This window comes from Bombina bombina, chromosome 9 (genome assembly GCF_027579735.1).
Source record: "Bombina bombina isolate aBomBom1 chromosome 9, aBomBom1.pri, whole genome shotgun sequence".
NCBI lineage: Eukaryota > Metazoa > Chordata > Amphibia > Anura > Bombinatoridae > Bombina > Bombina bombina.
In genome coordinates, this window is record NC_069507.1 from 28,379,672 (window position 1) to 28,394,292 (window position 14,621).

At 42.1% G+C, this 14,621-nt stretch overlaps 1 protein-coding gene across 1 annotated transcript in view; it reads left to right on the plus strand.

The window, feature by feature from the left end:
* USP54 (ubiquitin specific peptidase 54) overlaps nt 1-14,621 on the plus strand; it is a 224,399-nt gene that overhangs the window by 94,124 nt on the left and 115,654 nt on the right. Inside the window, exon 3 of the mRNA XM_053692010.1 lies at nt 13,062-13,154. Within this exon, the coding sequence (XP_053547985.1) occupies nt 13,062-13,154 (93 nt within the window). The remainder of the gene's footprint in view (nt 1-13,061; nt 13,155-14,621) is intronic.

A 14,621-nucleotide genomic window follows, 5' to 3' on the forward strand; every position in this document is an offset into this window, starting at 1 on the left:
ATCCCTGTCTTAGTTTCTGATGTTCTGCGTTAGTCAAGTGGGTTTCTTCCAAGATTGCTATGTCTGTGTGTTGGTTTCTTAAATATTTTAGAATGGTTTTTCTTTTGATGGGGGACGTGATGCCCCCAACGTTCCAAGAAACCAGTTTCATGAGGAAACTTAAAGGGGTGTGTGCAATGGTTATGTAAGAGAGTGGTAGGAGGAAAATAGAGTAATTCTGTCTTTTTCACTTACCGCCCGCTGCCCAGGGGAGAGCGTATGTAGCTATCGAGGTGTTTTATAGTAGCATTATTACTGATCGGCTCTCTGCAAAGTTAAACAATAAATTAGTACAGTAGATGTAAACAAATATATATATTCTCTTACTTCTGTCTACAGTTGTTAATTTATATCAGCTGATTCTGGTTCGTTTAAATTTTAAACAGTAACTAAACTTGTAAACTTTCCAACTTTCAAACTTCACACAATCCCAAAAGCCCTCCCCCCCTCCCCAATCTTGAAAAGGATATATATGCAGCGTTTAGCACCAATTTCTGTGCATTATGTCCCTCCAGTCAGTCTTGGTAGGTTAAATAATCCTGAGTAAAAGATACTAAATCCTGCTTGGCTTTGTCCTATTTCATGTATCGTCTTCTTCTTCTTGTTGGATCTGCCGTGGTCGATCTGTACGCCTCTTGGCTTGGTCTAGAAATAGTTGAAGGTGTTTCGGAGATTCAAATATCTTTGGGCCTTGTGGCGTTTGAAGTCGCAATCTGGCTGGGTACAGGAGTGCTATGGATTCCCCTTGAGCTATAAGGTCTCTGCAGTAAGGCGTGAATTCTCTCCTTTTCTTTGAGACATCTGCAGAATAGTCCTGGAAGATGAAGAGTTTCTTCCCTTCAAAGTCAATAGGTGTCTTTTGTCTGTACGCTCTGAGTATTAGCGTTTTATCTTTGAAATTTAAGTAGCGCACCATTATCTGTCTAGGTGCACCTTCCTGCTGGGGAGCTCCTACTCTATGTGCTCTTTCTGCAATGCAAGGTATGCTCGTAGATGGGAGTTGGAGTATGCCTGGGAGAATAGTTTCTACAAAGTTCATTAAGGCCCCCGAGGGGACAGACTCTGGCACTCCGACGATTCTGAGGTTGTTTCGTCTTGAACGGTTCTCCAAGTCCTCTACCTTGGCTTGTAGCAATTTGTTTTGTCTTTGGAGAGTAGTGATAGAGGAGGCTGTGTCCCTGTATCTTTCTTCTCCCTCCGCTGTTTTCTGTTCCACAGCAGTTAGGCGTGTTGAGAAGGCCCTGAGGTCTGTGGACAAGCTGTCCATTCCTGTCTGCAATTGTTCAATTTTGGGCAAGAAGAGTGCAGACAACTGTGATACAATAGGATGTGTGTCTTGCATCGAGATAATGGATGTTTCTGGCAGTAACTGAGCTTGGTCTTGGTTCTCTGCTTGGGTTCTCTGGCGTCTCTCTGTTTGCTTTTGCCTTCCTGCCATGTTGTCAGTCTTTTTATTGTATGGGGTATAGTATTTTTGCATACAGGCTGTTCACAGCAAAGGCTCTGCTGTAATTATAGTTTAGTAGGAGAATTAAACTTCTTTCATAGGACTAGGAGGATTAGTTTCTATTCTGCTTCTGGAGGTTTGTGCTTGGGGAGGGGGGTATAATTGGCTCTGGACTAGTGTGCCATGTCTATTGTTGTCCCCTGAGTAGAATTTACAATTGAGATCTTGGTAGTCAGTCTTAGGTTTAGGTGTGCAACTCCTCAGTTATCTGCTTCACCAGCAGGCCGGACACTATTGTGCTACAGGTTTATTTCTCTCCCACGTGGGTTCTATCTGTGCAGGACTGATAGCATTGTTGGGCTCTGTGTTGGCAGTTACCCTGTGATGAGCAGGCTCTCCTGCAAAATGATCGATCTCTCTCTGTGCCAAGCGTGTGTCGGATATAAAGTTATAAACCTGGGAGGAGGAGGGGGTGAATAAGGCCACTGAGTCCCCAAAGAGTAGCAGTTCACTGTGTTTGTTATGTTTATAGTGTCTCTTAACGGTTTTTCACTAGGGCCGATATCCAAGATGGCCGCCGTTAGTTTATTGTGCAGCTCTCTGGCTGCTAGGGCAAATTGCCTTGTCAGTTTCTGGCCTCTAATAAGTCGGTTTTGGCTCTCCTCTGTGGAACCCCAGCCTGTTCGGCTTCTCACCTTCTCTTTTTCGATGGTGCGGGAGGTCCGGTCTCTCTGATCGCCACCGCGATCTTGCTCCAGCTCTTTGTCGATGCGGCTGCCGGCGGGGGAGCGGATCTGAAGCGCTCCTCACTAAGTCTTGTCCGGGCAGGTGTCGCTTAGGTGTCCTGCCAAGGATTACAGTTTTCCGGGCACTTTAGGTGTCAAAAGGCACAGGCCTGCGAGCATAGACACACGGAGCTCAGCAAACCTGCGTCCTCTCGCCGTGCCCGCCCACCGGAAGTCCCCTTGTGTGCCTTTTTTATCTCTTAAAGGCACAGTAACATTTTTTGCAAAGTGTGTTTTTACTTGATTAAAGTGATTTCTAAGCCTGTTTGTCTTACTACTAGTCTGTTAAACATGTCTGACACCAAGGAAAATCCTTGTTCAATGTGTTTAGAAGCCATGGTGGAACCCCCTCTCATAATGTGTCCCACTTGTACTGATATGTCTATACACTTTAAAGAACATATTGTTGCACTTAAAAATGTGGCCCACGATGATTCTCAGACAGAAGGTAATGAGGTTAGTCCGTTAACCTCTCCTCAAGTGTCACAACCAGTTACGCCCGCTCAAGCGACGCCTAGCACCTCTAGTGCGTCTAACTCTTTTACCTTGCAAGACTTGGCGGCAGTTATGAATAATACGCTCTCAGTGTTTTTATTTAAACTGCCCGTGTTACCTGCAAAGCGTGATAGCTCTGTTTTAAGAACAGATTCTGAGCATTCTGACGTTTTGGTAGCCGTATCCGATATACACTCACAACGCTCTGAAATGGGGGCGAGGGATGTGCTGTCTGAGGGAGAAATTTCCGATTCGGGAAAGGTTGCTCCTCAGACAGGCTCAGATACGTTGGCTTTTAAATTTAAACTAGAACACCTCCGCTTATTGCTCAGGGAGGTATTAGTTACTCTGGATGACTGCGACCCTTTGATGGTCCCAGAGAAATTGTGTAAAATGGACAAGTACCTAGAAGTTCCTGTTTACACTGATGTGTTCCCGGTCCCTAAGAGGATTGCGGATATAGTGACTAGGGAGTGGGATAGACCAGGTATTCCGTTTGTTCCCCCTCATGTTTTTAAGAAAATGTTCCCCATATCTGACCCCATGCGGGACTCGTGGCAGACGGTCCCTAAGGTGGAGGGGGCTGTTTCTTCACTTGCTAAATGCACAACCATACCAATTGAGGACAGTTGTGCTTTTAAAGACCCTATGGATAAAAAGTTAGAGGGTTTACTTAAGAAAATTTTTGTTCAACAAGGTTTTCTTCTCCAACCTATTGCGTGCATTGTTCCTGTAACTACTGCAGCTGCTTTCTGGTTCGAGGCGCTGGAAGATGCGCTCCAGACGGAGACCTCATATGAGGACATTATGGACAGAATTAAGGCTCTTAAGCTAGCTAATTCTTTTATCACAGATGCCGCTTTCCAACTAGCTAAGTTAGCGGCAAAGAATTCAGGTTTCGCCATTTTGGCGCGCAGGGCGCTATGGCTAAAGTCCTGGTCGGCCGATGTGTCGTAAAAATCCAAACTCTTGAACATCCCTTTCAAAGGAAAGACCCTCTTCGGGCCTGAATTGAAAGAGATTATTTCAGAAATCACTGGGGGAAAAGGCCATGCTCTCCCTCAGGACAAGTCCTTTAAGATAAAGAACAAGCAAAATAATTTTCGTTCCTTTCGGAATTTCAGGAGCGGCCTCGCTTCATCCTCCCCTGCTGCAAAGCAAGAGGGTAACGCTTCACAACCCAGGCCAGCCTGGAAACCTTACCAGGGCTGGAACAAGGGTAAACAGGCCAATAAGCCTGCAGCTGCCTCCAAGACAGCATGATGGTAGGGGGCAGACTTTCTCTCTTTGCTCAGGCCTGCGCAAGAGACGTACACGATCCCTGGGCCTTAGAGATTGTATCCCAGGGATATCTTCTAGAATTCAAGGACTCCCCTCCAAGGGGAAGGTTCCACATTTCTCGTTTGTCTACAGACCAGACAAAGAAAGAGGCGTTCTTACGCTGTGTAGAAGACCTACATACAATGGGAGTGATCCACCCAGTTCCAACTGCGGAGCAAGGGCTGGGTTTTTACTCAAACCTGTTTGTGGTACCCAAGAAAGAAGGAACTTTCAGACCAATCCTGGATCTCAAAATTCTAAACAAATTCCTGAGAGTCCCATCATTCAAGATGGAGACCATTTGGACAATCTTACCAATGATCCAGGAGGGTCAATATATGACTACCGTGGATCTAAAGGATGCGTATCTGCACATTCCTATCCACAAAGATCATCACCAGTTTCTCAGGTTCGCCTTTCTGGACAAGCATTATCAGTTTGTGGCTCTTCCTTTCGGGTTGGCCACTGCTCCCAGAATTTTTACAAAGGTGCTAAGACCGCGGGACATAGCAGTGGCGCCTTATCTAGACGACATCTTAATTCAGGCGTCGACTTTCCAAAGAGCCAAGTCTCACAGGGAAATTGTAGTGGCCTTTCTGAGGTCTCACAGGTGGAAGGTGAACATCAAAAAGAGTTCTCTCTCCCCCCTCACAAGAGTTCCCTTGCTAGGAACCCTAATAGACTCGGTAGAGATGAAAATATTTCTGACGGAGGTCAGAAAGTTAAAACTCTTAACTACTTGCCGAGCTCTTCATTCCATTCCTCGGCCATCTGTAGCTCAGTGCATGGAGACAATCGGACTAATGGTAGCGGCAATGGACATAGTCCCTTTTGCACGGATACATCTCAGACCACTGCAACTATGCATGCTCAAACAGTGGAATGGGGATTATGCAGATTTGTCTCCTCAAATACAGTTGGACCAGGGGACCAGAGATTCTCTTCTCTGGTGGTTGTCTCAGGATCACCTGTCTCAGGGAATGTGTTTCCGCAGACCAGAGTGGATCATCGTAACGACCGACGCCAGTCTGTTGGGCTGGGGTGCAGTCTGGGACTCCCTGAAGGCTCAGGACTTATAGTCTTGGGAAGAAGCTCTTCTCCCAATAAACATCCTGGAACTGAGGGCGATATTCAACGCGCTTCAGGCATGGCCTCAGCTAGCTGCGGCCAAATTCATCAGATTTCAGTCGGACAACATCACGACTGTAGCTTATGTCAATCATCAAGGGGGAACAAGGAGTTCCTTAGCAATGATGGAAGTAACCAAAATAATCAGGTGGGCAGAGGATCACTCTTGCCACCTCTCAGCAATTCACATCCCAGGAGTAGACAACTGGGAGGCGGATTTTCTAAGTCGTCAGACTTTTCACCCGGGGGAGTGGGAACTCCACCCGGAGGTATTTGCCCAGCTGACTCAGCTATGGGGCACTCCAGAATTGGATCTGATGGCGTCCAGTCAGAACACCAAGCTTCCTCTTTATGGGTCCAGGTCCCGGGATCCCCAGGCGGTGCTGATAGATGCTCTAGCAGCACCTTGGTCCTTCAATCTGGCCTATGTTTTTCCACCGTTTCCTCTCCTCCCTCGTCTTGTTGCCAGAATCAAACAGGAGAGGGCTTCGGTGATTCTAATAGCGCCTGCGTGGCCACTCAGGACTTAGTATGCAGACCTAGTGGACATGTCATCTGTGCCACCATGGACACTGCCAATGAGGCAGGACCTTCTAATACAGGGTCCTTTCAAACATCCAAATCTAATTTCTCTGCGTCTGACTGCTTGGAGATTGAACGCCTAATTCTATCAAAGCGTGGTTTCTCTGAGTCGGTTATTGATACCCTTATTCAGGCTAGAAAGCCTGTCACCAGGAAAATCTACCATAAGATTTGGCGAAAATATATTTTTTGGTGCAAATCCAAGGGTTACTCATGGAGTAAGGTTAGGATTCCCAGGATTTTGTCCTTTCTCCAAGAAGGATTGGAGAAAGGATTATCAGCTAGTTCCTTAAAGGGACAGATATCTGCTTTGTCTATTCTTTTACACAAACGTCTGGCAGAGGTACCAGACGTTCAAGCGTTTAGTCAGGCTTTAGTCAGAATCAAACCTGTTTATAGACCTGTGGCTCCGCCATGGAGTCTGAATTTAGTTATTTCCGTTCTGCAAGGGGTTCCGTTTGAACCTTTACATTCCATAGATATTAAACTGTTATCTTGGAAAGTTTTGTTTTTGGTAGCTATCTCTTCTGCTCGAAGAGTTTCGGAGTTATCTGCTTTACATTGTGATTCACCTTATCTGGTGTTCCATGCAGATAAGGTAGTTTTACGTACCAAACCCAGTTTTCTTCCTAAGGTTGTGTCTAATAAGAATATTAACCAGGAAATTGTTGTTCCTTCTCTGTGTCCTAATCCTTCGTCAAAGAAGGAACATCTGTTACACAATCTTGATGTGGTTTGTGCTTTAAAGTTCTATTTACAATCAACTAAGGATTTCAGAAAAACAACTTCTTTGTTTGTTATCTATTCTGGTAAGAGGAGAGGTCAGAAGGCGACCGCTACCTCTCTTTCCTTTTGGCTGAAAAGCATTATCCGTTTGGCCTATGAGACTGCTGGCCAGCAGCCTCCTGAAACAATTACTGCTCATTCTACCAGAGCAGTGGCTTCCACATGGGCTTTTAAAAATGAGGCTTCTGTTGAACAGATTTGTAAGGCAGCAACTTGGTCTTCACTGCATACTTTTTCCAAATTTTACAAATTCGATACTTTTACTTCTTCGGAGGCTATTTTTGGGAGAAAGGTTTTACAAGCAGTGGTGCCTTCCGTTTAAGGTACCTGACTTGTTCCCTCCCTTCATTCGTGTCCTAAAGCTTTGGTATTGGTATCCCACAAGTAAAGGATGAATCCGTGGACTGGATACACCTTACAAGAGAAAACAGAATTTATGCTTACTTGATAAATTACTTTCTCTTGTGGTGCATCCAGTCCACGGCCCGCCCTGTCATTTTAAGACAGGTGGTTTTTATTTTTGAAACTACAGTCACCACTGCACCCTATGGTTTCTCCTTTTTCTTCCTAACTTTCGGTCGAATGACTGGGGGGTGGAGCTAGAGGAGGAGCTATATGGCTGCTGTGTGCTCTCTTTGCCACTTCCTGTTGGGAAGGAGAATATCCCACAAGTAAAGGATGAATCCGTGGACTGGATACACCACAAGAGAAAGTAATTTATCAGGTAAGCATAAATTCTGATTTCGAACGTGGATCAATAATACTGTACACGCTATATCCAACTGTTTGACATGTCAAGAAAATAAAAGTATTTATAAAAACTCAGCATTTCTTTATGATGATTCAGATAGAGCATGTCATTTTAAACGACATTCTAATTTATTTCTATTATAAATTGTTCTTTGTTCTCTTGGTAAGCTTAGGAGCCGGCCCATTTATGGAGCACTAAATGGCAGCAGTTTTGCAAGAATGTTATCCATATGCAAGAGCACTAGAGGGCAGCACTATTTCCTGCCATTTAGTGCTCCAGATGCTACCTAGGTATCTCTTCAACACAGAATATCATTGGATATCAAAATATCAAAATTCATTAAAATTATGGTGGAGATAAAAAACTGAGATTTAAAATCCTCCATGTCTCAAAATTAAATCAATACAAATATTTGCACAAAAAGAACGAAACAGGCTGTCTAGTGAGTGATTTCTGTATTGCTGCAATAATCCTGTTAAAAGGATAACTGTGTTAAAACAGTATTTTAAGCAAAAAAACTGAGAATTTGCATAGCTTACCCAGACTTCTCTTGTGCATTGGTAACGTATATGGAGTATATCTGGGGAAAAGTAAGCAGGGATTCTTGCCTAGATGTGTTAATTTCCTATGCAAATATTTGTATTGATTGATTTTATATATATATATATATATATATATATATATATATATATATATATATATATATATATATACACACACACACACAGAGAAGCACACTCACAGGAACGAACAACTGGCTCAATACCATTGTTAGCCTGTTCTATTGCGATTTACCACCTGGGTGCAGCTTCTTTTAGCCCAGTGATGCTTTTTACAGAGTGGAACTTTCCTGTAGTATATCGGTCTGATCCCGTCTATTACGGTCAGTCCAGCGCCAGGCAATTCCTTTCTGAACAAGGAACACAGCAACCCCAGACGATCGTTTCGGCCTTCATTGGTCCTCGTCAGTGAGGTGTAGCCATATTCCTCTAAGCACACTGAGCAAGGAGTCCACGTCTGGTTTCCCCTTTTTCCCATAGGGAGACTAAATACAAACAGAGAGAAATGCACTCACAGGAACGAACAACCAGCTCAATACAATTGTTAGCCTGTTCTATGGCGATATATATATACACACATACATAAATACATACACACATTAAATATTTTTGTCATTTCTTGCCTTTAAACCCGATCGCTATAAACACACGAGGGTTGGACTGCAAAAACCCCAGTTCAAGTAAATGAACGGTCTTTAGTTCTGATTTTAAGGCTATTCATGCATGAGTGCAGATAGGTCAATCAAAGTGACATCTACAAATTGAACTAATAATTGTTGTGGGGCGTGCTTTAAGCCTCTAATTGCTTATTGCTGTGTTTAATACACTAAAAAGAGATGAGCACTGCTCATTATTTGAGCGACACAGAAGCCAGTGACAGTATCCGGTATTCTTGCCGGTTAGCTGTGGGGCTAACAGAATAGAGGAGCATAGGTGTGAGTCACGTTCGAATTGCTCCATTTACTTTAGGCTGTTTCATCACTTTAGATTGATCCACTTCATTTAACTTTGTAGGTTGTGTAGGCTGGGGGCACAGTCATTTCCCTTAATTTTCAGTTGGGTAAACTACAGGCATTTCCCTGCACTCTCAGCTAGGTGATGTACAGGCATTTCCCTGCACTCTCAGCTAGGTGATGTACAGACATTTCCCTGCACTCTCAGCTAGGTGATGTACAGACATTTCCCTGCACTCTCAGCTAGGTGATGTACAGACATTTCCCTGCACTCTCAGCTAGGTGATGTACAGACATTTCCCTGCACTCTCAGCTAGGTGATGTACAGACATTTCCCTGCACTCTCAGCTAGGTGATGTACAGACATTTCCCTGCACTCTCAGCTAGGTGATGTACAGACATTTCCCTGCACTCTCAGCTAGGTGATGTACAGACATTTCCCTGCACTCTCAGCTAGGTGATGTACAGACATTTCCCTGCACTCTCAGCTAGGTGATGTACAGACATTTCCCTGCACTCTCAGCTAGGTGATGTACAGACATTTCCCTGCACTCTCAGCTAGGTGATGTACAGACATTTCCCTGCACTCTCAGCTAGGTGATGTACAGACATTTCCCTGCACTCTCAGCTAGGTGATGTACAGACATTTCCCTGCACTCTCAGCTAGGTGATGTACAGACATTTCCCTGCACTCTCAGCTAGGTGATGTACAGACATTTCCCTGCACTCTCAGCTAGGTGATGTACAAACATTTCCCTGCACTCTCAGCTAGGTGATGTACAGGCATTTCCCTGCACTCTCAGCTAGGTGATGTACAGGCATTTCCCTGCACTCTCAGCTAGGTGATGTACAGGCATTTCCCTGCACTCTCAGCTAGGTGATGCACAGGCATTTCCCTGCACTCTCAGCTAGGTGATGCACAGACATTTCCCTGCACTCTCAGCTAGGTGATGTACAGACATTTCCCTGCACTCTCAGCTAGGTGATGTACAGACATTTCCCTGCACTCTCAGCTAGGTGATGTACAGACATTTCCCTGCACTCTCAGCTAGGTGATGTACAGACATTTCCCTGCACTCTCAGCTAGGTGATGTACAGGCATTTCCCTGCACTCTCAGCTAGGTGATGTACAGGCATTTCCCTGCACTCTCAGCTAGGTGATGTACAGACATTTCCCTGCACTCTCAGCTAGGTGATGTACAGACATTTCCCTGCACTCTCAGCTAGGTGATGTACAGACATTTCCCTGCACTCTCAGCTAGGTGATGTACAGACATTTCCCTGCACTCTCAGCTAGGTGATGTACAGGCATTTCCCTGCACTCTCAGCTAGGTGATGTACAGGCATTTCCCTGCACTCTCAGCTAGGTGATGTACAGACATTTCCCTGCACTCTCAGCTAGGTGATGTACAGGCATTTCCCTGCACTGAGGGCAAATATAAGGGAAGGAGACGAGACCTGAAGATGTTAGGGCATTTTTTAACGCCATAAGAGGTAAATGCTATATACGTGTCATTTTCTGGTAAAAAAAAAAAGAATTGTCAAGCCCTGCTATAAATCTTGTTTTTTTTTTTTATTTATTTTTATTAAACCTGCTATAGTGACAACTAACATGCATATAGTACCTAGAACAATTTTATGACTGCAGTGCGTAATGCAGATCATATTTTAATAATCTTCTGATATTTGCCCCAAGCAGTCATTTGGGAGTTCCTTTCATAACGTGCTCCAGAAATAAGTTTTACAGATGAGTAAGACGTTGCTGCTGTTTTGTTCTTCATGATGACAGTTGTGGAATTATCTCTCGCTGTGAGTCCAGGAGAGCCCCATCCCAAAGTATTTTCTTACTCAGCGTAACCTTGGTGAAATGCTTGTGAATGACAAGCTGTGCATGCTCACAGTAATAAAACAACATTGTTCCAGCTCGTGGGAATACTTTTACTTTGGAATGCCACACAATTTTACTGTTTGCATTATCCGAAGCAAAATATTTGCAGTGCTGCACTAAAGTTAAACTTTGCATAAAAAAAGATTTTTTTGTGGCGTAGTAAAATTGTTATGATTAAATGGATTTGTGCAGCACATTGTTCTTTGGTAAAAGCCACATTCTCCTACTGGCATTTAAAAAGAAAATAATGAAAAACAAAATAAATAGCATGTACTGCCATACACTGTTTTGGTTGCTGGGTTCTCCCTGCATCTCTTATGATGCTCGTTATCAGTCACAGATGATACTGGAACCATAGATCATAAGGACTGAATGTGCACACCCCAGTGTATATACTGTATATCGTCCTCCTCTGAAAACAGATTGCAGAACAGCTTTTAGATCTTTAAAACATTCAATCAATTGTATCAAATACATGTAGTATTAAAGGGACATAAATTGCAGCAAATCTGTAAAAATCTGACTAGACATCTCTATTTGACATCAAAATCTCCTCTGCTCACCATAATAAGAGACATGTGAGCAGTTAATCTTCCGCTGCTTTTTTTACTGTAACCTGCATGGTAAAAAACAAACACTCCCCAGTCAATTAGCATAATCAGGGCTGTGTTCATTTTTAAATAGAGATGTTTATACTTTCAAATCCGCATCTTCCCGCTATGCTGCATCACGTTCGAGGCATTTAGCATGCTTATTTTAAGGACACTGTAGGATCAGCCCCCAGGTATCAGAATTAATGCGTGAATGTAGGAGATCAGCACAAACACAAGTCTTTGTAAAATTACAGAAAATGCCTGATGCAACCCCTTAGAGACCTTCCTTTACTGGGTCCCAATATTAGGCTGACCATATTGCTGCTTTAAAAAGGGACACATATAAAAAATACACGTCAGGGCTGTTTAAAGAAATGCTTTGTATAAGAACCCTGACATATGTATTTTTCATATGTGTTCCTTCTTAAAGCGGCAATATGGTCAGCCTATCCAATATGCAAATAGGAAGAAACCAGAACGGTGGCACTCAGGTAGAAGACGATACCTTTATTAGGAAGAGCAACATTTCGGGTCACCTGCCCCTTTCTCAAGCTCATGTATCAGAATTAAACCATCCATAAAGGTCCTGCTTTTGTTAATATGTAAAGACACAAAGAACACAGGAACATAAAACAAAGAAAACGCTGTAATATTACAATTGTCTATCGGCCAGCAAGCACTCCTGCTCCGGAGCTGGATACAAGCCACTTATTGACAACTGTGCATATATGTTGCTTGTGAGTGACTGTGTTCTGATCCGGACCAGTACTTCATTGCTGACAAATTTAAATATTTTCACTGTGAATAATTAAATATCATACAGAAATTATGGCTATTGTGTCTTCTTTAAATAAACAGCTCTATAATATCAGACCTGGAGACCGCTATGAAAACCTACCAGCGTTATCAATAAAAGCAGAAATGCAAGGTATTCTTTCCTCTTTTGTTTTCTCTTTAACAAGATGTAGTACAATGCTCTTCATATGTAAATACACTTCCTTTTGGGGTTTGTTAATATCCGCTGCGTACCTTATAATTCTCTCAGCTTCTTTAGAGTGTCAGTGAGCGTGCTCTATTCTTTATCCGGAGTGATCCTTTATCATCTGTATATGGACCTTATACACACAAGTGTTGCTCCTTTCTTTAAGCACTTCAATGCTCGACATACAGCTGTCTCGGAGAACAAGCAGCGGTCCCTTACCCGGCTCTGTAACCAAACAGTCAACGCTTCCGTAGGTGCTTCAGGTCTCCCTGGTCTGATATCACAGGAAACCTTTAGTAAACGAGTGCCTCAAGCCTGTAAATTGCAAAATATTTAAAAAAATGGAAATAGGCGTTTAAAATTTAAAAATGTTTTGATTTAATTTGGCATATTTAAAAGTTGGATTATAATAAAACCACAGCTTTAGGCAGAAAAGGGCTGACGCGTTTCGGCATCCATGTTTGCCGTAATCATAGACCAATGGTCTATGATTACGGCAAACAAGGATGCCGAAACGCGTCAAAACCTTTTCAAAGTAATTAAATATTTTATGAACAGTTTAATTATTTTTTGTGTGTTTAATGTTCTTTTAAACTATCGTTTCTATATTTGTAGAAAAACTGTCAACTTGGTTTACTTTGCAGTTTTAATTTCCATGATGAAAGTACCATACAAATGTTGTGGTGCCTTTTTTTATGTGTGTTTTTGCACAACACTTCAGGCAATTTTCGCTTTTTTGTCTCCCGCTACAGGTATTGTGGCACTTAGACATTTTCCGACGGAGCTTCCGACAGCTGACGACACACAAGTGCATGGGAGACTCTTGCATATTTTGTGCGCTTAAGGTAAGAGATCACTTCAACTAATGTTTCAAACCATTTACAATCCTGAAATGACCAAATGTTACATGAACCCTAAGGGCAGTGGTTCTTTTCTTTATAGTGACAAAATGTCCTGTAGTCAAGCAATAGGATTTTTATTATATTTAATTTGTTCAGATTCTTATTCTAGATATTCTAGGCCTATATCATTTAATATACATGTTTTTGTGTGTTTGTTAGAAGCACATTAAAGGGATATTAAACCCAAATTTTTTTCTTTCATGATTCAGATGGAGCATGCAATTTTAAGCAACTTTCTAATTTACTCCTATTATCATTTTGTCTTTGTTCTCTTGGTATCTTTATTTTAAAAAAAAAGGCTGAATGTGAGCTTAGGAGCCGGCCCATTTTTGGTTCAGCACCCTGGATAGCGCTACCCAGGTGCTGAACCAAAAATGTGCCGACTCACATCCCTGTTTTTTAAATAAAGATACCAAGAGAACGAAGAAAAATTGATAATAGAAGTAAATTAGAAAGTTGCTTAAAATTTCTGCTCTATCTGAATCATGAAAGAAAAAAAAAAATTGGGTTTAGTGTCCCTTTAAGATGAGACAATTATTTTCAACAAATCTACAAACCTCCTCTTCATAACTTGTTTGTTTGATCTTCTGTATTATAGCAAAGATACATTTTATGACAGCCTCATAAATATACGGAGTCTGTGCTCAGGTTAAAAATGTTATTTTACATTATGCATTTAATTTGTGCTTTAGATAACATAAAATGCTGTCTTTTTAAAAAAGTATTACATTGCCCCTACCCGACTGGCAATATTTTCTGCAGAGAACACTGCACATACATATGTTTTAGGAAGATGTTCTAGGTCTTGTAAATGTTATGGTTAAAGGGACAGTATACAGCTTGAGATTTGTATATACGTTTAGTTACAGGGAATAATGCAAATTGCAATAATTTTAAAATACAGGTATACCCCGCTCATACAGCGGATTAGGGACCGGAGCCCCGCTGTAAAGTGAAAACCGCCTTAAAGTGAAACAAGGCAGTTTTAGCTTTCTTTTCAGTGTTTAAAATCTTAAAAACATGTTTAAACTATCATATATTAGGGGTGCAATAGTGCTACGTTTAGTTTAACACTAGCACAGCAAGTATTCAATTAGTATTTAATAAATACTGTACCTGTAAAATAGTGACAATTACTGTAGTAAAATTTGCCAGACTATAGCACTGAGACACAGATTGTACTGTAATGCAGTTAACATTGAACTGCGCATAACAAAATGGTGCCAGTCACTTTTCTCGCAATCTCACAATGATTTACAGCACTATTTCAAAATCCTTGGAGGTTGAACTTCAGCTCCACAAAGCGATGTATTAGCGAATCGCTGTAAAGTGAAGCGCTGTAAAGTGAGGTATACCTGTAAATGTATTTAATGATAATTTGAGCATTAAACATTGAAACTTTTTAATGTT